General features: G+C 36.9%; 1 protein-coding gene across 4 annotated transcripts in view; it reads left to right on the forward strand.

Moving 5' to 3' along the window:
• Positions 1-25,128, forward strand: part of Bnc2 (basonuclin 2) — a 427,132-nt gene that overhangs the window by 287,785 nt on the left and 114,219 nt on the right. For all 4 annotated transcript variants that reach the window (XM_042692903.1, XM_042692904.1, XM_042692905.1 and 1 more), the window contains one exon: positions 18,662-18,897. In XM_042692903.1, coding sequence (XP_042548837.1) covers positions 18,662-18,897 — 236 coding nt within the window. The remainder of the gene's footprint in view (positions 1-18,661; positions 18,898-25,128) is intronic.

The raw sequence follows: 25,128 nt of genomic DNA on the forward strand, positions 1-25,128 counted from the left end.
CTGAGGAGGCAGTGTGTCAAAGCTGGATGGGGTTCAAAGTTTTGCAGAGGGGAAAAAAAACCTACAGGCAGCAAGCAACGGCTGTGTGGTTCTGCTCTCGGCTACATAAACCTAGTAGCAATCTAACATCTTCTACTTGGAAACAGATCATAGAGAGAAAAAAGATTAATGAAAGATTTCATTTGGAGACTTTGGGGGTAACATTTATCCTCTACCCGTGTGACTGAATCACATAACCTTTTCTCTTATAAAAAAATCTCGCCACACCATGAGACAGGGTGAGGCATGAAGACAGGCATTTGTCAGTTCAGCTGTGTTGTTTGGGTATGTTTAAAACACCTATTATCAACACACTTTTAATTAAAAAAAGCTATTAAGAAGCCCTTTTACTAAGTGTGAACATCTGTACGTGCAAGCTGTAAATTAGGAGATCACATATGTGTGCCTCAGTCAGAGACTAAATGAATTTGGCAACTGTTTTCTATTACTGGTTTTTAAATACATTCAAATATTTAAAGGAAAAAATGCTATATTTAACAATTTGCATTGATTTTTAAATTGTGCCTTTTGATATCAAATAATAGAACTTTTGTTAGTCAGAAATTAAGGTCATTAGAATGATAAGATTAGCAAACAATTCAGAGCACAAGCAAACATATCCCCTCTGTTCTTCATTTGTATCTTTTCAGGAGACTCTTGTTTTCTCAAAGTTGAGGATCTGTGAAATATATTTGGTGGTAAAAATAGTTTCATTTTGCTGGAGACCTAAACTTCAAATTATTTTTACCTTCATTGATAACTCATGCATGTCAGGAAGCCAACAGAAAACGTTAGTTGGTGGCAACTTTTAGTTCCCTTCCTAGTCAATCATAGGTTGATCACATTAGTGGAACATAGAAAGTCAGTACTCTGGCTCTTTAATGGTCAGGCATAATTTGGGTAGGTTAAACTTCTTATCCCTTAGACTGTTCTCTTAAATTTACCTTTTGTAATGAGGAGATCTTTATACAGGGTCTTCCATTCCACTCATCAGCAATGCAAAGCGGTTTGATTTTTGATATGTGCATTAAGCAAATCCAGCAACCCAGAAGAAAACATACGTCGATGTCAGAGTGTGTGTGATAGCCAGAGTGTTAAGGAATAACATGTCATAGAGGAAAAAAATTTGATTATAGATTTAGAAGGAGCTTTCAGGCTGACTTGTTGCTGGAAAAAGGCAAAAAAAAAAAATGCTGGCGATGCAAAGGTGATATTCATTTAAATAAAAAAGTGTAACAATTTCTTTCATTCAGAAAGAATACTCTGATTCAGTCTTGAAATATTTCCTTAATGTACCTGATAGGTTGAAGTACATATTGTATTTTTAGTGCTTTCTTAGTGAAAATGTTATGCAGATAAATATTGCCCCTAGAGACTTAAATCTGGAAAGCTCATAATTTGAGGTTAAAGTGATTACTTTTTTCTATAAGAATTTGTTTATTTAACCTAAAGGACATATACAGTTTGCTTAAGGAGCAAATTTTAAAAATTTAATACTTTTTAAATAGGTCATATTTTGTAGTTAATATATATCTAAACTCACTGATAGAAAAATTAAATAAAACAGGATTTCTCTAGCCAATATTCTACTAAAGATTGTATTGAACAAGAGCTGTAATGACAATGACCCCAAAACTGGGTTTAGCATGGAGACTCGATTATCAAATCTCCTCCTACATCCACTTTCAAGCTTGCAGATAAAGTTTTCTCTTTTTTATTTACCACATTTGGGTGTTGCGCCCCCAAATGTGGGCCAGGAAGGAAAGAGGAAAAAGGAGAATGGGAAACCCAAGGCCCTGTTTTATCTGCTTGCCAGGAGCGTATGCTTCTGAACCTTCATGCATTGACAGTCTACTTTTATGGGTGCCGCAGTCAGACATTAATGATTTCCAAAGTCAGCTCTGAAGACTTTATTATGCATAAGGCCACAGGGGGGAAATGCCAATCAGTTTGAAATATTAGCTATATGTTCTCAAGTGCATCTCTGATTCTCTTGTGGACTAATTGTGGGTGTTTCTATGTGTCTATCCATGTATTCTGAAAGCTACCTTCCAACTGGGGCTGATTAAAATCCAGAGTACAGTGGCATTTGTTGGCACTACATTTGTCCCCTTGCTCTCCCTACCATTTAGAATTTCATTTATAAAATCACAAACATATCCCTTCATGCACTAAGATATATGCAACAAACAAAATAATCAAGAGCCATTCACAAAAGGTTTTATAAGGTAGGCTTTGTGGAGGCCCCGTAGTTTGTTTGCTTGTTTTAATCTAGAAATATTGATATACTACTGTTCAAAAACAATACCTTAACACATAAGAGCTGGTTTTACTACCAGGCTTGAGACTACCTTTTCAGCTGTGTATCATTTCTTTTTTCTTACAAAATATTTGACAAGTAAGCCTCTCTGTCCTTATTATTATTTTTGTCCTATTTTAATTTTGTCAGGGATAGTTAGAAGGTTGTGGCTTACGTGGAACATGAGTTATTTTGTACGTAGTTTGTTCATAATCACATAATTCTTAACCCCCAAATTAATGAATCTGCAGATCTAACTAATACTAAAGTTATAGGACATTTTCTCTTTTTTTCTAGAGGATTCTATTCTTTATTATGTCCAACACATCATATCTGGGAGATAAGACAATGTTGAAGTGGATTGTGGACGTAGAAAAGGCTTTGAGAAGCCTAAGAACTAAGTGAACATCTCCAATGTCTTATATAGCTAGCTCAAAAACATAAAACAGAGCAACGTATTCCCAATACAGAAATGCTTGGGATATAATCTGAATTTTTTTCTAATTCTTTTTTTTACTAATGTTTTTTTTTTATTGTGAAAATACCATACAAAGGGGTTACAATTACATGAGCAAGGTAATAAGTACATTTTTTTAAATTGTGGAAATTACCATACGAGGAGTTACGATTACATGGGCAAGGTAATGAGTACATTTCTTATCAAGCATTGTTGCCTCCTCCTTTGTTTCCCCTTCCCACCCCCTCCCATCTCACCCACCCCATCTCCTTCAACCCCCCCCCCACCAAAGTTGTAAAGTTCATTTTTCGACATAAAGTCTTGTATATCTCATTGTTGCAATGAGTCCATCTGTCTCTTAATTGTAATTACTGTCCTTTTCCAAGATCTCCTGGTTGACTAAATTTTTTAAAAATGTGTTTTCCCTGTTACTTAGGTTCTGCCTAGTATGTGCCTTATGATACATGAATAGGTCAAGTCTTTGCCTTGAGACATGACAGTCTTGCCTAGTAAGAGAGCTGAGTCTTATAATGGGAAGGAATTTATGTTATAATGATTTCAAAGGGCCCCTTTTGATAAAATTCTTAATACACATAATCCCATTAAGCCCATAGAAGTTCATGGGCTAGCTGCATTGAAATGACTTATCATTATATTGGGTATAGTATACTTACGATAAAGTATGGTATAATTGGAAATTATTGTCCATATTAGCACTTACCCTCGTAAATTCAGAAGACATGGCCTAAACATTTGAAGTAAGAGGAATAAGACTATTGTATTTATAAATAATTAAAACGCAAAAGTCTGACCCAATAAAGTGCTCTAATAAATACTGTCAATAACAACTTTATTTTAGAACTTTTAATCATATAAACATTCTCTAAGGACATGCATTAAATGTTAACCTATTGGAAATTAAATAAAGAGTATTCTAGTATCCAGAGTACCTAAAAACTGACCACTCAATGCTTTTATAATTTGGAATTCTAAAGGGAATGGAAACAGGAGAAATGGAGGTCTCCAATTAGTCTTGCAATGTAAGGTTTACTTGGCTTCCTCCCAAAATGAAAGAATGAGTTTTCAGTAATGTTTTTATTTTTATTTTTCACTTGTAGAATTATTTCAAATTGGCATTAAAACATTTAAAATATTCAGGGCAGGCTAGAAATTAGTAAAATACCATATCCTTTTTTGTTGGTGGTGGTTGTGGGGCTCGAACTCTGGGCCTGGGCGCTGTCCCTCAGCTCTTCAACTCAAGGCTTGTACGCTACCACTTGAGCCACAGTACCATTTTTGGTTTTTCTGGTGGCTTATTGGAGACAAGAGTCTCATGGACTTTCCTGCTCGGTCTGTCTTTGAACCGTGATCCTCAGATCTCAGCCTCCTTAGTAGCTAGGATTACAGAGTGAGCCACAGGCACCTGGCTACATATTTCTTTTAGAGCTTTTTCATACAAACTTTAATTGTTCTATGAAGACCCATTGCATCTTGTACACTTCCTTAATGAACTGCTTACCCGAAGAACTGTTAGCTGGAATCCTCTAGACATTAAAGCCTGTAGTGAGTGTATTCCAGTGGAAACCATCTAAATTAGCTCAATTTGACTTTTAAAGAAAGTTACATTTCCCTTATTTGCAATATCTAGTATATGTATGAGTCAAGCAGAAAAGGTCAGATAAGGTGATGTTAGGAAAATGAACCCTAAGATATGTATTTTAAATGTTTTTTTTCTTTCATGCATTTGTTTCTAACGCAATTATAAGAATATTTCTTTGTTGCTTTGTATGTCCCTCCCCCATACTATAACCCCTGCTTTCACTGTATTTGATGTTGGTATAATTTGTGGAGGGGAAGGGGAAAAACACGTCGTTTAAATAAGGATACAGGTGGACCTGTTGCAACAATGAGAAGTACAAGTTGTCATGTTGAAAACGAACTTTACAACTTGGGTGGGGGGGAAGGTGGGGGAGGAGGATTGGAAGGGATGGGAAGGGTAAACAAAGGAGGAGGTTACAATGCTTGATAAAAAATGTACTCACAATTTTCCCCATGTAATTGTAACCCCTCTGTACAATATTTTCACAATAAAAAAAAAAGAAAGTTACATTTTTAAAAAGTTGTAGAAAACTAAGAAATATAAACTACCACTGAGGAACAATTTTCTATGATCAGTGAAAAGCACTTTTATACTCTTACAGTAAGAAAAAAATTATATCTGAATGTGTTCTTATTTCCCTAGCCTTCACAGAAAATACTGGATGTCAGTAGTCTGTAGAATTACAGATTTATAGTTGCTTTAATTTATTTGAAGGCTTAGATAATAATTCCTCTTATTTAAAATGGAAATGAAAATAGTTATGCACATTTTATTTATCTGATTAAATAGAAGTCCTTTTATAATCACAACCAATATCATTGTATTCATTTGGAAAGTGAGTTTGGAAAGGATACCACTTAGTTTTTAAATTCGCTATTCAGACAAAAGTGTATATTACTATACATTTAATACATATTTTGCATTATGTTTTGTACTCATGTACATTTATGCTACACACATTAATTGTTTTTATGGTGATTCTGATCTTCATGTCAATATATTCTTCATCCAGGCTTAGAATGCCACTTATGTGTCATTTTGAGTGTCTTGTGAGTGAGCTATCACTCTTCTCTGAAAAACTATCAACATAATTATTAAAATTGTATTCAGGGCTCAATTTATGCTTTGTTTTATAGTTAGGAAATTGCTAGTGTGAAGTTCTATATCTGGTATTTAAAAAAATCCAGTTAAATTATGAAATATGATTCCTTAATAACTTAATTCTCAGTTCAAAATGCTGTATTAAAGGAATATTTTCTTCTTCGTTTTCTATTTTTCTGTTTCATTCTTCCTTTTTCTTTTTCTTTTTGACAATACTGGGTGTAAACTCAGAGCATCATACTCACTTGGCATTTGGTTAATGTTCTACCACTTGAGTCTTTCCTCCAGCTTTATTTTTTGCTGCTTATTTTGAAAATCGAGTCTAGCAAGCCTTTCTGCCTGGACTGACTACAAACTGTGGCTTTCTAGACCTCAGCTTCCTGAGTAACTAGGATTATACGCATGAGCCAATGGTGCCCAAGTATACATAGTGTGTGTGTGTGTGTGTGTGTGTGTGTGTGTGTGTGTGTGTGTGTTTGTGCATGTGTGTGTGTATGCGCGCGCGCCTGTCCAGGGGCTTCACCTCAAGGCTTGGGCTCTGTTTCTGAGCTTCTCTTCTAAAGGCTAGTGCTCTACCACTTAAGCCACATCTCCACTTTCAGCTTTTTTGGTAGTTAATTGAAGATAAGAGTGTCACAGGCTTTCCTGCTCAGACTGGCTCTAAATTGCTATCCTCAGATCTGAGCCTCCTGAGTAGCTAGGAATTGAAGATGTGAGCCACAATACCCAGCTGTACATAGATAGTATTCTTATTGTGAACTTTTGCTTTTCCCATATGAAATTCTGAATACTAAAGATAAAAGACTAGGTGTTTGATTCAATGGTTGAACATTTGCCTAGCATGTGTGGAGCCCTGGATTTGTTCCCCAGCAACACACACACACGCGCACACACACACACTTAATTTATGTATTTGCTTTGTTGTCTCTCTCCAAACCTTCTATAAAAGAAAAGTGATATATTCTTTGTAGAAGCTATTCCTGTGGTCTAATTATATGACAATTCTTCGACCTTTTTCTCAGATTTACACTATATCTTTTTATATATATCTATGACACCATAAACCTACCACATCACAGATGTAGTGATCTGTGCTACTGTTGTGGTTGATTTCCATAATGTAGACACATTATGATCCAGTCTGTGCACTTTGACATTAAGATCGTTTTCACCTAACATTCGCTTCCATCCTGTTTTTATCTAGAAAATGTTTGAAGCAGTAGGAACATACATTATACATTGCAGTATTTAGACACAATTTCTACTCAACAACCATCCTAACATTACTCTCCACATTATAATCATTTTCCACTCTAACTGTTCCCTAGCGGCCTCAAGACCAAAGGAGAGGTTTGAACAAGGGATCTGGGTAAATTCCAGAATTTGGTGGCAGGATCGGATCATGATCCATTTTTCCATTTCAGTGAAAGCTATCACCTCTTCCTGTACAAACTTCAACTCTAGCATATGAGTGCTGAACGTCCATGAGTGTCAGTGATATGTCAGATGTTATAGTTGCTTAAAGCTAAGATTTTTAGGTTTAAAAGTAAGTTTTTCTGATCCTAATAAAAGGCAGTATATTGCTGATGCTTGCATGATTGGTGTCCCATCAGTACCAATGCACTAATAAATGTGTACCTTCACAGTTGACAGCTTGCTCCTAGATAAGAAGACCTCCAAGATTCTGAAAATCTTAGTTGTGCATGTGGATCCTACTTGTCTTTCAGTCCTATCTTCTGCTGCTTTTTCCTTCATGTTCTTGCCAGATTGGATTTGCCTCTATACAAATTATACCTGTAGGACACATAAGCGGTGTTACTCAGTGTTTCATGAATGTTTCTGATTTTTTCACTGTTCTATTAACCTCAAGTGAGCCTGAACTGTATCTGTTTTGTTTTCAAAATTAGAAGAAGGCCTGGAAATAATCACTTAGTAACTATATATTAAAGTGCTAGGAATGTTTGAAAGTCAGTAGGTAGCACTCTGGGTTTACAGTAGAGAGTTGTACTGGGAAGTAAATCAGGCTGTTCAAGGTCTTCTCCACACTGTGTGTGTGTGTGTGTGTGTGTGTGTGTGTGTGTGTGTGTGTGTGTGTGTGGTGTGATGGGAGTGGAGGGCTAGGATAGGCTGTGCAAAAAGGCTGAGGATGACATTAGAAACTTTTGAGTTTAAAAGAAGATAGATGTTAAGTATAGTTTTAGAAGAATGGTTTGGTTTTATTTGGATGTACTAGGCCAATGAGAATGGGAAGGAAAAAAGTTGGTAAAACCTGTTGTTCTACAGTGGAAGAAATTAAGTGAAAAGTGAGATGAATAGATGATTTTCTTTTTCTTCAATTTATAACATTTTTTTCCCAGCGAACACCTATGAAGAAATAAGAGACAAAAATGTCTGATTTCAAGCATTTTGGCCTAGTTCCCTAGATGTACTTTTCTCAGAAATAGATGTAAGTATGTATTCGGAATTGAACATCTGGACCCTTGGTTACAGCTGAACCTGTAAGTTAGAGCTCACCTACAGTGTAGAAGTAGATTCCTAGTGTCTGGTTGTCATGAGGGAAGCTGGAGAGGCATCTTGTCTGGTACATCCTCTGCCTCTCAGTTGATTTTCCCCTCTAAATCAGGATATCAGCATCATTTTGTAGCCCTGCCTTAGCTTATTCCAAGAATATGTTGCTCCCTCCTTCTTAACTTGGTCTTGAAGCTATGTCCTCTTGTCCATTCTCTTTTGATCAAGGCAGTGCCTTTCATGCCACTTGTTTGCCTTGTACTTAAAAATGCTTGCACATCTGGGTGCCCGTGGCTCACACCTGTAATCCTAGCTACCCAGGAGGCTGAGATCTGAGGATCCTGGTTCAGAGTCAGCCTAGCAGGAAAGTCTATGAGACTCTTATCTCTACTTAACTACCAGAAAATCAGAAGTGATTCTGTGGTTCAAGTGGTAGAGTACTCACCTTGAGCTAAAAAGAGCTCAGGAGCAGCACCCAGGCCCAGAGTTCAAGCCCCACCACGAACCAAAAAATAAAAAAAATAATAATACTTGCACAATGAGAGCTATCCTTACATTGTATATGTCAAGTAATGTACCTGTGTTGTAAAGTAGTGGTAGACAGAGCTAGGATTGGAACATTTGGAAACAGATCCAGGGACTCTATCAATATGGAATATAGCAAACAGCTTTTATTATTATTTTTTATTTTTGTGTGTGTATGAGTAGTCATTCTTTCTGAAATATATGCCTTTAGTGATTTTGAAATTCTACAACTTTTTAACATTTTTTATAATAATTAATTGGTTTTCCAAGAATTACCTGATGTGTAAAATTTGAGCCAATTGAATTGGAAACTAATACTTGCTTCCAATTTTTATCTAGTTTCGGTTTTTTCTTTTTTGTCCGTGCAATTTGTTTAGAATCTCCTTCCCCTGAGCAAACAGCTTTTAAATACTGGAAATGTTAAAAACTGTTGCTTTAACTCCTGTTTCCCTTTCTCAATTTAATGTTACCAGATACAGTCACTGCAAAGTTGTTTATCTTTCAACCTATAATACGTAAGAATAAAGTCTAAGAAAGTAATCACTCTATAAGTGAAAAAATTTAAATTTCATTCAACTTGATGAATGAAATAAAAGCAGTATATATATAAAGTTTGCTACTTCATTAAACGGAAGACTAATTTTTGCTGGAGTGTATTTGTCAGTGAGACAGATGTATCCATGGATGAATAGACAAAAGGCACACAGCCATTACTATGCTATGTACCATTTTCATAATTGTACCTGTTAGGAAACCTTGTTATAACATCACCTGTCAGTTCTTTAATCTCATTTCCCATCATATGACCAATACTATCTACTGGTCTGACAAAAGCAAGGAAATGAAAGTCACACTACCTATAATGTGGGTATTGTTATAGGCATACATTTTTTCATGTTGCTGGCTCAAGACATATCAAGTAATTAATTTTTATAATATGCTTTGATCATTTAACCCCTCTTATTTTTTATTTTCTCTTTTCACCAATTTTCATGGGTTTTGTTATTCTATTTTTATGCATGTATTTAGTGTACTTTAATGATATTCATTCCTTTTTCACCCTCTCTTTTTTCCCTCTAATGGGCTCTTTCTAATAGGGTCCCTCATTTTCCTTCATTTCTCCTTTCGTATGTATGTATGTATGTATGTATGTATGTATCTATCTATCTATCTATCTATCTATCTGTGGCACCTAGGCTGATTCTATAATTTGACTGTTATAAAAAGTGCTGTTAGAGACCTGGGTGCGAAAATAATTGTTGTATTAAATGACTTTATAAAACTAACTTTAGTCTTTCATTTACATGAATCTTTTTATTCTAGCATACACAGAAAAGACATAAATACTATATTCATTACTATTCAAATTACTTTGGTAACTTTTCAAACAAAATACTTTTGCCTTATTTCCGTAGATGTAGCTATTTTAAATTGATAAGACTATTCATCATGTAACCAAATTCTCATGGAAATCAGAGCTCATATGACTTGATTTTCACTTAAAAAAAAAAAGATGACGTCAAGGGGAGCCAGGTACAAGTGGCTCATGCCTGTAATCCTACCTACTCAGAAAGCTGAGATTTGAGGATTGCAGTTCAAAGCCAACCTGGGTAAGAAAGTTTGTAAATCTTTTACTTCCCAATTAGGCACCAAAAAAAAAAAGCCAGTGGGGGGGACTTTGTCTGTAGTGGTAGAGTGCTAGCATTGAGTGAAAACTCAGAGATAGCACCCAGGCTCTGAGTTCAAGCCCCAGGACTGGCACATACACACAAAAGCTGGATTCTAATTTCACTTCAAATAAACCTACAAAAAGTCACTTTTGAAGACAAATTACAAAAAAAATCACTATGTTATGGAGTCTGTTGCATGGGATAAATTCCTAAAAGAATGCAGAATAAAATATGGTACAAGTAAGATTAATTTATATTATTTTTATTTAATCAGTACTATATTACAATATGTAACTTTGGTATGTTTTTTATTAAATAAATATATTAGAAATACTGTTACTATCTTGACCTATATATACCAGGTTATTAAAGTAATAACAAAATTTACATAATAATAATACATTTATTAAAATAATAACAAGATAATAACAAGTATTGGAATTTATATGTCGAAAAATTAGACAATATCCATGTATAAAGAGATTTATTACTTTTGCTAGATCTCTTGTACAAGCAGTACATACTTAAGAAAAGTAGAAAACACTGCTAAAAATTAACATTGGGGCATTTTTTGTTTTAGTTTATTGATAGGGTTTTGACTATCTTATTAAATAGTAAACATAGTTTCCGAAAAAAAAATATGAAATTTCTATTCACAGGTTTTACTTACCCAGTGTATTTTATAAATTTTGGAGGTCCACACAGTGAGACCAAAGGAAGATATTCTTAGGAGAGGAACACAAAGGTGCAATGCCTATGTGCATCAGATAATATTAAATAATATTTGTAGAAATGAATTTCAGGAAATGATAACGAGGTTTTTTTCAGTTATCTGCATTTTTTATTTTATTGTACAGATGCTGCACAGAGGGGTTACACTTAACATGAGTAAGGCAATGAGTACATTACTTGTCAATCATTGTTACCCCTTCCCTCCTTCTTGTTGTCCCACTATCTTTTCCTTCCCTCACCTCCCATACTCCTCTGCACGCCTCCCAGCCCCTCCCCCAAAATTGTAAAGTTGTTTCCAGTATACTGTCGTGTGGGTATCCTTGTTGCAGTGGGTCATCCTGTGTCCTTGTTTCAGCATTTTGTTATTCCCCTTCCCCTCCCCAGATTAGACATATGTATATATACAAGATGCAGGGTACCAAAATCAAGTACAATGACAACAGAGGATATGCCATAGGAGAAAGAACATACAAAGTAGGAAACAAACAACAACAACAAAAAATAAAATGACATTGTGCATTTAAAACAATAACAATACAGACAGACCTCTTGTGTCCATATTTTGTTTTTTTTTCCCTTCATTTCTGTTTTTGTTTTCATTTTCTCTTGTTTGTTCATTTATCTGTCTTTGGGAAGATAAAGGGGGAGGGACACAGATGGAGGGACAAAGGGTGAACACATGCAGCAGTGGTGCTCATTAAACATTATGTTGAAAGTGAACTATATAACTTGTGAGTGGGACAAGAGGTAAAAACTGGAAGACATCTAGGGAAATGGCAACATTGTTCAAAAAGAAATGTACTCATTACCTGTAACTGCTCTATATATAATCTTTAAAATAACAATTTTAAAGATTTCTTTTTAAATTTAGAGGCCCAGAAAACATATCCAAACTGAATTTAAAGAGTGAGCTTGGATTTTTCTGACTCCCCTTAGTGCAGAGTGAGTACTGAGATCTTCCCTGTGAGTAGATACAGGAAAGGAGCCTGTTTTCTCTACTGGGCACTTCGCTTTATTCCATAACACTCTATGAAGAATGAAACATTATTAAAATGGACAATAGATAAAAGTAGCATTCACTCCCAATGCCCCATTTTATGTTGGTTCTAAACTCAGAGCATTCCAACATAGGATCCAATATTTGTTTCTAGATACCCTTAACCTAGCTATGTCACCAGAGGATAAAAAGACTCTATAATCAACAGAAGGCTTTCTCAAAGCAATTCGGATTTGGGTTGACACCCCAGGGTATTTTATATCCTAGGACAGTAAACCATATTTTTTTTTTGTAAGGAGGAAGGTATGATTTTTATATGAGAAACAAGACAATTTGAATATATATACAGACCTGTATGATTTTAGCGTACATATGGCATTGCAGAATCTGGAAATTGAGTCTCTATATCTGCACAGCACACCTTTTACATGTGAGACAACCCTAGTTTAGGGGTGTCATAGTTAGAAATCCCCTTAAGGCATTTCCCAGTTCTGTAGAAATGCAAATATCTCCTAATCCTTTCACTTGGCTCTAAGACATCCTGGTCGTTGGTGATTATCAGTGTGGTCTGTGACTAGGGACACAGGTGTCAGACTTAACTGTGGAAACTTACCAAACTCAACCTTACCTGTCTAGATACTTTTACCATACAGGGAGAGGTAAGTTTTGTCCGGTCCTTTTTGTTACCTGCTGGTATTACTAGATATGTACTGTGTGTCCCAAGCTGACAGCTATTACTTAACTGAAGTTCTGGACGCTTGTCAAGTGTTCTAGGTGCAAATTGAAACTCCCCATCTTAAAAAAAAAAAAAAGGTGGATATTTTCTATATCCTGATAGCAAAAAGTAAAACTTATAAGTTGATGTGGTGGCTCAAGCCTCAATCCTAGCTATTCCAGAGGCTGAGATCAGAAGGATCAGGATCCCAGGGAAATCTGAGCCAAAAGTTTGTCAGACCTTAGTGTCAACCAGCAGCTGGATATAATGTTACATAATTGCTATCCCAGCCCAGTGGAAGGCCAAGACCCAAAGGACAGACATTTCAGTTAAGCCTAGTCAAAAACACGAGGTTCCCATCTCAACAGATACAGCTGAGTTAGTGGTATGAACCTATTAAACCTAGATATGTTGGGAAGAGTAAATAGGATTGTTGTCCATGTTGACCCAGGCAAAATGCAAGACAAAAAGAGAACCCAAATAAAGATTTCAGGAGGAGTAGCTCCAGTAGTAGAACCCCTGCTTAGCAAGCATAAAATTCTCTGAGTTCAAACCTCAGACAAAAATAAATAAATAAAATAAAATAAAATTATAAGTTTTTCACAGGCTTTTGCTTTTAGGATTAAAGCTCATCATAATTCACCCATTTGACCTTTCTGGACTTGTCTCTCAACTGTGTTGGCCCAGGTGTGACACATTTTTTATATACAGTTCTCTTATGCTTATTACTTTAGTGAGGTGGTCCTTGGGCAACAGCATCAGCATCTTTTGAAAAGAGTCACTGAAGCAGAAACTTGGGGCAGTAGCTCAGCATTCTAAGTTTTAACAGGCTTTTATTTTATCTCATTATACATAACAACAGAAAACCACTATCTTAGCTTTATCTCCCATTTTGCTTCACTCTGCTCATCTGCTGACTTCCTAGTTGTCTTTTTTTTTTTGATCGGTTGTGGGACTTGAACTCTGGGCCTAGGCGCTGTCCCTCAGCTCTTCAACTCAAGGCTAGCGCTCTACCACCTGAACTACAGCGCCACTTTCTGTTTTCTGGTGGTTTATTGGAGATAAGAATCTCATGGACTTTCCTGCCTGGGCTGGCTTTGAACCACGATCCTCAGATCTCAGCCTCCTGAGTAGATAGGATTACAGGCGTGAGCCACCAGTGCCCGGCTTCCTCGTTGTCTTTTGAGACTGCCTTCCATGCAGACTTCCCTCTCTTCTTTGTGCCATGATATTCTCACCACAGCATCTGTCTGTCCTTAACAGTGGAGGCCATAACATCAATTACTTTTGCATCTGCATACAGCACCCACCTCAGTGATTTTTTCTTTGAAAACAGAGAAAGAATGCATAAACAAAGTTGGAGAGCAATTTGGGAGGAGTATGATCAATAATAAGGTCAGCTTCTGTGGAGCCATCACCAAGAATAATGAAGGGAAGAATCTATTGGATTTCACAGTAAGGCAGGTGTTGGTGACCTTTGAAATGCTTGCTTCAGCACTGTGATGGGTTAGCAAGCCCAGATTGCTGGGAGTTAGGGACTTCTAACATGATGAGGACTTGCAAGTTTCTTATTGACTGTTTGCCTAAACATGTGGTAGAAACAAAATTTTCCTGGGAATAGTTTTAAATAGCTTGAAGCTATTACCTAACCCATTGAGCCAGTGATCTTATTTGATAATGGTAATTTTGTGTGTTTCTTTATTGAGCTAATGCTCTTGGACATGATTTTTTTAATTCATTTTTATAAGGCATGTAACTGTTTAGGATATTTTTCATCTAGCCATTGCAGAATTTATAAATTTCATTTGTATATAACTATAAAGAGCACATCTTTACTGACAGCAATTTTAAAATTGAATGGGATGTAGCTGAAAAAGTTCCCCAACAGGTATTACTTTGGGCTTTCTTGTTTTTTGTTTTTTGTTTTTTTTTGTTTTGTTTTTGGGTCCGGTTGTGGGGCCTGAACTCTGGGCCTAGGTGCTGTCCCTCAGCTCTTCAGCTCAAGGCTAGTGCTCTACCACTTGAGCCACAGCGCCACTTCCAGCTTTTTTCTTTTTTCTTATGTGGTGCTGAGGAATCAAACCCAGGGCCTCAGGCATGCAAGGCAAGCGCTCTACTACTGAGCCATCTGCCCAGCTCTGGGCTTTCTTGTTTTTGAGAGAGAGAAAATCAGAAAGGAGGGAAGAGAGTAAAGAGAAAGAAGAAGGAGATTACTTTAGATCAAATAGTATTATCAATACTTTTTTTTTCTAGATACTCTTGTAGAACAGTTCTATAATTCATGGATTCAAGTATTTTTATTAGCTACAAATTTAAAGAAAATTGTAGATTTACTCTCACTGTTCAAGTCACTTGCCCTAGTCATGGTGGTCAAAGGACTAGGATATACAAGTACATTTCCTCATTCCCTCTGACCTACCTTATCTCCCTAAGCCTACAGGCTGCAGACCTGAGTCCTCCACGGGCGTAGGAAGACCATGAAATTGGGCAGAAGTCACTTCTCACTTTGCAGATATGTCGCTTAAATCACCACTTATCTTTGAAGAAATACCATCCAAAAGATATCTATGCAAAAATTGGCACAACTTGGTGACTTAGTATGATCTGACATATATAAAGCAAACATTGATACACTGATGAGATTCAACATGAAATGCTCATGCTGATAGTTATGGCTAATATCTGCCAGGTAGGCTGGGTGCTTTACTATTTAAAATCAGCGGTGCCCTAGACATTTTTTACTTTAGTTTTTATTTTTATGAAGAGTCTCATCCTTTTGGCCTGGCCAATCTTGGACAATGGTTTTTTTCCTATGCTTCCCATGGTATATACCACCACAGAGATGGGGACCTCAGGATTCCCACATTCTGTCCCAGCTGCCCTCAAGTGGCAACCCTCCTCATCTCAAGTAGCTGCCACCATGCTGACCCTACAAATGTTTTTTTTTAGGGAATTATTATTTTGCCTTAACTGCTTTATCTGTACCCTGTTTTACCCTGTACCTGTACCTCTACCCTCAGAGGTATTGTTCTCTTCATTGCCTCTCATGGTAACAATGACACTATGTTGAAAACGAACTTTATAATTTCGGGGGAGAGGAGGGAGGAGCTGGGGTGGTGAGGAGGGAAGGGATGGTAGGGGAAAAACAAAGGAGGAGGTATTGTTCTCTTCACTGCCTCTCATGGTAACAATGACACTATGTTGAAAACGAACTTTATAATTTCGGGGGAGAGGAGGGAGGAGCTGGGGTGGTGAGGAGGGAAGGGATGGTAGGGGAAAAACAAAGGAGGAGGTTACAGTGCTTGATAGGAAATGTACTCATTACCTTACTCATGTATCTATAACCCCTCTGTACAGTATTCTTACAATAAAAACATGCATGGGAAAAAATTAATTGGGTGATAGGGGTTACAGTTTTCCTTTGAGCACTTGAACACACTTAAATACACTTGAATCCAAGAGATGCAGAGTTCTCTGCATAAAAGTCAGGGTGGTGTCATATCACCCTTTCTGGAATCCTTTCAGTATTTGCTGTGGGCAGAGCAGTGAGTTATGAAGAAGCTTGTGATGGAGTTCTGGAGGGCTGATAAGAGCATACAAGGAGGAACTGATTTCCCCAAGTCTGTCACTAAATTCTGCAGGCAGATCAGTCACTCATTGGAAGGCTGCATAGTTAAGCTGTATAGAAGAACAAGAATGATAATACCCTTTTTCTGCTTTTTCTGCAGCCTAAATGCCCTGTGGAGTGAGAGAAGACTTCAATCTCTAGGCTTGTGAATCCCTTATCTTTCCCAAATGTTAAATTAATTTTTAAAGCTATTTATTCAAAGTTGACTTAACCACTAGAATAGGAAAGATCAGACAAATAAGCTGCAAGAAATGAAGTATGAGGAAACCCGAACTCTTTGACAAAGTATTCCTGGGAGTAAATGTGTTGAATGAAGCCAGCGGGTAAATGATAAGGGCCTTTACACTGTGGATGTAAGAAAGCAATTTATCAAGAGTACATGAACTCTCTGGTGACCACAAGTCAGGAGCAAATGAGAGTGGAGGAGGAGCCCTTAAAAAATACATTAGAAATACTAAAAAACCTGTAAGCTTGCATTTTGAATCCCTCCATTATTATGCAGAAATTCTGGTATGTTAAAATAGGAATTGCTAAGATTACATATGTAGCCTGTACTGTTGGGAGGAAAAGTGTTAGAGAAAGCACTTGAGAGAGGCTATAAAGTAGCTTAGAATTTTCAGCAATCTTGGGTACTTTCATGTGTGATTTAAACCAGGATGTTATCCAGTATTCATTTGCTTGACCCATGAGGTTAGATGACCATCTTTCAGGCTTATTTGTTTATCTTCTTAATCTCTACAATGGCATATGGATATAATTCTAATAGTTATTGAAAATGCCTTTGGTGTTGTCTTAAGTTGTTGTACATGTTTCTCATTCATCAGCTTAATAATCTCACATCATCTCTTGAACCCAGTAGCTAAGACTGTATAAACTTAATTATTAACTTTGGAGAAACTGAGGCCAAATGAATTGTATTATTAAAAGTTAGATTCCCAATTATAGAAGATCCCATCCTATAAAATTGAGATAGAATTTAAGACCTTAGCATAGTAAGGATTTCAGTTCCCAGAAGAGATGTTATTTCTCAAGTGTTGAGAAATAGCTCAGTTATTGAGATACTAGTTAGTTTCATTGAATGTTTTTACTCCCAAGAATGGCCAACGTGTTTCTTCTTTGTGGTAGTACAATTAGTTGAAACACCTAGAAATTCCCAGAATTTCATTTTAGTCATTTGTTTCCATTTTCATCTGAGAGCTTTGCCAGACCTGTTAACAAAGTGACTTGAATTTTGACCTGAATTACTCCTCCAGAGTAATTTCCAGAGAACATGCTAGTAATGACAAAATTACCACACAGGAAAAAAGAGAAAATCAGAGCAAACTGAATTTTCAGTTTACACCCCCCCCCCAACACACACACTAGCTAATTTAAATTGAATGAAATTTCTACTGTCCTCCACAGAAGTGTCAGCTTTCCATGTTCCCTCTGTTAGGCTTTATCGCTTTATGTAACCCAGGCTGGCTTGGAACTCTCCATCCTCCTGCTTACTGGGAATCAACTACCCAGACCAGAAGGTCACTCTAAGGGGCTCTTATTGCTTTATATGGTGGTAGCTGCTCCAGAGACGTGCCATCCCAAGGTAAAGGGGGCTGGAGGCTGATTATTTACTGCCTTTACTACATGGGCCTAGTGTTGCCTAGGAAGGGAGCATGCTAAGCTGTGGAGAGGGGAAGGAGTTGAACTAAGCTACAGGAAGGGAGCTCATTTTGCTAACAGTAAGTGGGTGCTGTTTTGCCAAGTCCAAGTTAGGCTGGTTACATTGATGGTCTAAAGGAGCTCCTCCTCTTTAAAACTTGTGTGTTATAAGTGGTTATAATTTTTTTTTTGAAGTAAGGGTCTCACCATGCATGCAAACTGTCCTCAAACTTGTGATACTGCTGCCTCAGACTTCCGCATGTTAGCATTACAGGCCTGTGCCGCCATACCCAGTTTGAGGGTTGAATCTTAATCAAATCAATGGTAATGGTTGAGCTTCAGCAAAGCAGCTGAAGAAAGCAAGAGTATTGGTTGAGCAAGAGTACGAATATTTGGTGTTGAGAGAAATGAAGAACACCATGGTAACTTGAGCCATAGTCCAATTAGTAAATGGATTAGGTTTTTAGAGATAGTGATGGTTATTCAAAAACATCCTCAATGACTTGTTTTCTGGATTTCTGTAAGTTGAATTTGTCTTATATTTGTTGTGTCTGCACTTTGTAAACCCTAGATTAAAGATAAAGAGCCCAAAACAGAGAGGAGAGGGGATCGTGCTTTACCATACATGGGTAGGAACCTTTTTAGAAATGGGTCTCTGATCCTATCCAGTAAGGTTTCTAATTTCTCTTATTTCTCTCCTTTTTATCCCTTTATTCCCACCCATCCCTGGGACATTGGTGGCATGCCCACAGCCTTGGATAAGCTCAGCACGCAGCACCTGTATCACCCCACCCAAGTTGAGATTGTGCAGTCCAATGTGGTGTTCGACATCAGCAGCCTGATGCTCTACGGGACACAGGCTGTGCCTGTGCGGCTGAAGATCCTGCTGGACCGGCTCTTCAGTGTCCTGAAGCAAGAGGAAGTGCTGCACATACTGCATGGCCTGGGCTGGACTCTGCGGGACTATGTCCGAGGATACATCCTTCAGGTAGGAGAGGATTTGGAGGCCTACCTCTAGGCCAGCATGTGGAGGGTTGGCTGAGAGCCCTGAGCACACCTGATCTTTAGCCTGCCAGTCACACCCACAGTCTGGTCAGGAAATTGGAAAGGAGACCTATCCCAGCAGGTGGCCCTCATGCCTTAGTGGTGTATATTAGAAGGAAAAAGGTGGTTTTGCTGACTGCTGTTAATTGTTTGCACATTTTGAATACAGCGCTTTCTTTCTACAATGTGGGCTTTCTCGCTTTCCCTGTGAAGTTTAGTGTTGCCTTATTAGTATAGGGGGCTCTTTTGAGGTAGGTGATGGGGATATGAAATCTGAGGTTATACTCCATGTGGTCCTTTTAAGGCTTTTGTTCACCTTCAGCTAGAAGATGTGTTGGTAGTTTTTTTTTCTTGGTTTTTAGTATGTCCACACTATTTACTGTTTATCCAAATCAAAGAAAGAGCTGCCACATATGTGCACTCTGCTGTTAGAACCACAGTATAACCCTTAAAGTTACTGCATGGTGAACATACAGACATGATTATAGATTTGGGCACCTGTTCTATCCCAGAGCCCGTGTGTGTGTGTGTGTGTGTGTGTGTGTGTGTGTGTGTGTGTGTGTGTGTGTGTGTGTGTGTGTGTGTGTGTGTGTGTGTGTCTCATTGACACTTGTGATCTGGTAAGGCCCACAGCCTCTATCCTACTCTACTCCCAACCCATTTTTCTTTGTTTTTATGCAGTATGAGTAATTTTGCAATGCATACTTTGCTGTTTTCTTTCCGGCTTATACCCTGGCTTGAACTCACAGCCTTCCATTCTCATTGACTTTTTTGTTTGATGGTCAGACCTGGTGCTCTACCGCTTGAGCTATGCCTCACGTTCAGTATTTTGCTGGTTAATTGGAGATAAGAATCTCACATACTTTTCTGCTCAGGCTGGCTTCAAACCACAAAATTTGGATTTTAGTCTCCTGAGTAGCTAAGATTATAGGCATGAGCCCTTGGCTTTTGAAAATGTTATGGCCACCTGCCTTCCCATAATCCTTGGGGGGAAAGTGTTAAGAACATTTTTGAAGACCCTAGGATCTGAAAACATTACATGGGATGATAAACTAACACCTTCTGTTGAAGGAGGACTCACTTGAGAAAGCAGAATCCAAAGTGTTTTTTTTTTTATTTTTCATAGGGTAAAAACCAGGAGAATTGACTCTTCTCTCTTAGAATAAATTTTTGCTGTGCCAGCCTTGTACAGTTCTGGAGATAATTCCCAGTGTTTATCACTCGAGCCACTCTGTATTACATGCAAGTTTTTGGCTGCCAGCTTGGTATGTGATGAACAGCGAGTCTCAAGTCTCCCCTTGCTTTAAACCTGGCATTGGATCACAGAAATTTTTGTCATTCTTCTATGCTGAACCTCCAGGTGCTCTCCAGGACGAGAGTAGTGGTAGAATGGTGAGCAGAAATAGAAAAAGAAAGATTTCTACCTTAATGTTTTAGTATCATAGACATATGCTGTAATGATATTGTAGAAAATGTTTGCAATTTAAGAAATAATTTGTGTAACTAATTTGTATAACCCATACCGGTGCAAGAGAATATAACCATCACAATCCACCACCCCCAAGGAAACCAAATAACCTATTGGCTCCCAGAATAAAATTAGTTCTTAGTTTAATGAGCACCTCATCTTGGAAGGCACAAAAATGTTGGCCCTTAGAAGATGAGATGATGGTGATAATAATCTTATTAGAGTTTATAGAATTTGTTTACAGGGTTAACTCATTTGCCTGAAAGGGCATGTTAGTAGGGTATGTGGGCAGATAAGAAGTGGGTGGTCAAGGGACATGAGGTGGGGGGACCAGGAGTAAAGGGCCAGAAAAACAAAATCCTGGAACAATTTTCACAATCCCTGGCACTGAGATCCATGCAATGCCACATCCTTCTGCAGTGAGTTCCACAACATGATTATTAATGTCTGCTTTGATTGAATTTTTTCCTACATAAGGGAAGAAACCTCTTATAGATGTTTAACTGGAACTTTTAGTTTGGTTAATAGTTGGTCTTTCCTTTATTCGAAACCTACAATATGTTGTTCTAAGCAGGAACTGTCTTACTTCACTGTGATTCTTGTTTCTGTCATCAGTGCTGTATTTCAGTTCTACTTTTTTTTTTAACTAAGGTAATGAGAACATATATACTATTTTTACCTAAGATAATAGGAGCATATGTCTTTCTGTTCAAACAAATAGATATGTGCATGGCTATGCTGATTTGTCTTACCAGCTGCTAGCAGCTTACTATCGCATTTTGATAACAATGTACAACCTGCTCTTTCTCTGTGACATGGTTTCTCCTGTTGTGCCTTGATTAGAGCTTTGGGATTTTTTTCCCTTAAAATAAGTAGATATTAATTTTCTCCATATTTCAACATATCTCTAAGGAAGATAGAGAAAATATACTAATTTAAAATATACTATATAATTCTTTTTTGTATGAAAGATACAAAGAGTTATTAAGATACAAGAGAAAATAAGTATGATAGAAAAAATTCAGACAAACCTACAAGTTTCTTATTTGGAGATAAGATACTTCATAGAAAGAGCATCAATACTGTTGTGAAATTAAATTATAGTCACTTTCCATTTAGTTATATATGAATTTTGACAAATTTCAATTTTAGTGTCTCTCCACTCAGAATATAGAATTGACATTTTCAGAAATGATATGAAAGTAACTGTAGGTTTAGTTTGTCTTGTTTTATTGATAGAATTGATGCAATATAGATTTATTTTAAATGGTGGTTTTTGTCACTTGGTATTTATAATATACTTGCTCCTTGTAAAAATAGTTCTTAGATTAGGGGAATAAACATGATCTCAATATACAAAACCATTTTCAATTGTTTAGTAAAAAAACACTTATTTTGTAAAAGAAGAAAGCTGGACTATAAACATAAACCTGTATTTATGTTTCTTCTAAAGCTGTGCTACTAAATTATTGGCCAATATTTTTAAATTATACACACTAATGATAAGGTATGAACAAATGACTTTGGATATAATTATATACAGCATTTTTGTACAGGTAGACTATAAAATGTACATCTGAAGGCTAAAGGACCATATAAAGCAGTATTAGTGTACAAGTCATTTTATCTGGCTAAAACTCAATTGTCTTGTAGCCCTCAAGGCATCAATTTTAGCATTATTGCACTCAACAACAGTATATTGAATATTATGTCAGTTAAAGGAGAATAATTATCAAGGCAAGTTAGGGTGGCTGTTAGTCTTACCACATATTGACTTGGTTAGTAGTTGGCTATAGATTGTATTACTGGGCAAATGAAGATATACGGTAAGTTGAACTGGTCAAGCCAGGATATTAATTTAATTCTCTCTGGGCTCAAACTGCATCCCTCAGCTATGATGCCTTCAAAAATACCTTTGAATATGGAAGGGTTGCAAGCATGTAATATCATTTTGAATTTTGAGATGATGTTGGAAGGTAAGCAAGTCATTCAAAACTATTTGAAAACTATTGTTTGTATATAAAGATAAGAAAAGAAAACAATGACAGGAAGATCATAAATGCATCTAAAAGATTGGCATATCTGTTAAGAATCATGAGCTTTTTTGATAAAATATCTTTTACTTTTGTGATTATATATGTTATTCTTAATTTAGCCAGCTGTGTATAAAATGCATAGCACAACTTGGACTACAGTAATTTAAAAAACCATAAGAAATATTGTGAAGGTAAAAATCCAATATTCTCCGGTGTATTTATTAAAGCATTCATTCAGAAAGTATAAAGAAAGTAAGGATTTAAAGCATTTTCCCATGAAACAATAAGATGGGAATAAGCAATTAAATGATAAATTTTAAGTATAAGGGAAACTATGATGTTTGCTACTATTATTTCAGGTGTATGTCTGTTGATATATCAATTGACAATAAAAGGAATATCCTGATCTTCTGTCCTTTGCCCATTTTCTCTCTGTCTTGACCTAGAAATAAGAATATAGGCAATTTTCATTGTTGAGTGTACTCATTTAAAAATGAAATTTTCACACATTCCTTTTTCAGTTTGAACATTTAGTTAACTTTCCTGGGCTCATATACTACCCTGTATGTTGAAATCTTCCATTTGCACATGGGGCCTGCCAGGATTCAGAGTGGCACTTCAGACCTTCTGAATAATTAGTTGAGGTGTCAGCAGCCTTGTGGGAAAAGCAGTAGTGATGCACAGCTGGGCCTTAATAGAGCAGTTGCGATGGTAGAAGAGTATTTCTCAAAGATTAATGGGGATACTAGCCTTTGAGAAATCCAGTTTTTTAGATTTGGGAAGAACTGTACACTGGCTCCTTCTCTTAGATATACATTGGTACATTCACGATGTGCATTGGTATAGTAAAGGCTTTGAGAAGTTTTGGGGAAAGTAGCCTTTGACAATAGGTAAGTAGCATTTCCCAATCTTCTCTACTTCATAATCTTTTTCTGTCAAGCTCTTCTGAAGTAAGCAGTAACTGAACAACACTCACCTCTTCCTCAGCATTGGCTATTTGTCAAGTTTCTTATGCCTGGACAGTTTTCCTCTTCTGTCTGCATAGGTAATTTCTTGACCTTTTGATATCAGGCAAAGTCCTACTTTGTTACAGAGACCCAACTAAACTAATGAGGTCTTCTCTGGTGTGGTTCTGTTTCGAGACTCTTTTCTTCAAACTACTACCACAATTTAAAATCACACTCATGGAACTCATGGAATACCCAACAACTTCAGTTGGCCCAAGACTTCTTAGGAATTGCTATAGCTTCAGGTGGGCTGCTGAGGGCAGTAAGAAACAAAGGCCTCATGTCTCCTACCCAGTGGTCTGTGCAGAATAAATGTGTTGTGGTATTTGTGTGGTAGAAAAATGTCAATATTAAGCAAATGCTTTTATTTAAATAGCTCTTTGTGGGGTAAGTTCATGTAAGTGTTCCCTTTGAGTCCCCTTATGCCATCCTCTTATAGTCACTGCCAATAGATTAACATTTGGGGTAACCAAGGCTCAAAGAAGTTAAATGACTTCATGTGAGCCCAGAAACTGCTAATAGACAAAGTTAAAATGTATGGTAATCTTCATAAAGAACCACCTGGTGTGTAACAGGGCACATTAAATATTAGAAAAAGGAAATTTTGAAATCTGACTTGAATTTGGATCTCTGACTCTTAAGGGCAGAGTTCAGATGTTTGCTTGTTCCTTTCCCCCTTCCCCTTTCCCCTTCCCCCTTCTCCCTTCCCCCTTTCCTTCTCATCCTCCTTCCCCCTTTCCCCTTTCCCCTTCCCCTTTTTCCCTTCCCCTTTTCCCTTCCCCTTTCTACCTTCTCCTTTCCCTTCCTCCTCCCTTTCCTTTTCCCCATCCTACCCTTCCCTCCCCTCCTCTCCCCCTCCCTTTCCTTCTTTCTTGACTACTAAGATACCATTTGAGGATGTAATTTTTAAACTCTTATGGTTCCGATGACATAGTTTTAGGAAGACAGAAGGCTGGAGAATCCTGAACAAATGATCAATCTTAGAGTTCTTTTATTTAGTGAAAGGTAACATATGTCTGAACTTAAGTAAAATTAAGACTCTGTTCCTTTTCTTGGCTATTTCTAGATATTCCAGTTTGTTTCAGATTAATTTTGCTCAGACTCTTTATCATTTTTGTGGCTAAAATATGTTCCTCTAGTCTGTAACTTATTAACATTTCATTGTAAATTCTGTGTTTTTTTTTTTAATTCTCTAGGGATGATTCTTTTCCTGATGAGTGTGAAATATAAAGCCTTTGTACCTAATTAATAAGATTCCAATGATATCACATGCAACAGTAGAAAAGAGATGAAGTAGGTCTTGATAGGTTATGTTATAAAAGCAGATAAAATCAGATGGCAAAAGAGAACTAGATACTACTTTAGAAATTTGTGTTAGGTTCCAGTGTTTCCTTAACATGCTTATTGTTCTAATACTGCCATTGGCTGTTTATGCAATTATGAACAGTCCTGTCACTAATTTCTTTAAATAACCTCTTATACCTCTTTTGCCTTCAATGGCTTACAAAACATGATCTAATGCAGATGCAAGGAATGTTGTGAACTCTTTTTCAATAAATTGGGGTTTTTTCACATATATTTATGTATAAAAGTTAATTCAGATTAATTATAGCAAGGAAATATTAGAAACCAAACAAGTTTCTCTGTAGCTGTCAAATGCTTAG

The sequence above is a fragment of the Dipodomys spectabilis genome, unplaced genomic scaffold (assembly GCF_019054845.1).
Source record: "Dipodomys spectabilis isolate Male_0828 unplaced genomic scaffold, ASM1905484v1 ptg000158l, whole genome shotgun sequence".
Lineage (NCBI taxonomy): Eukaryota > Metazoa > Chordata > Mammalia > Rodentia > Heteromyidae > Dipodomys > Dipodomys spectabilis.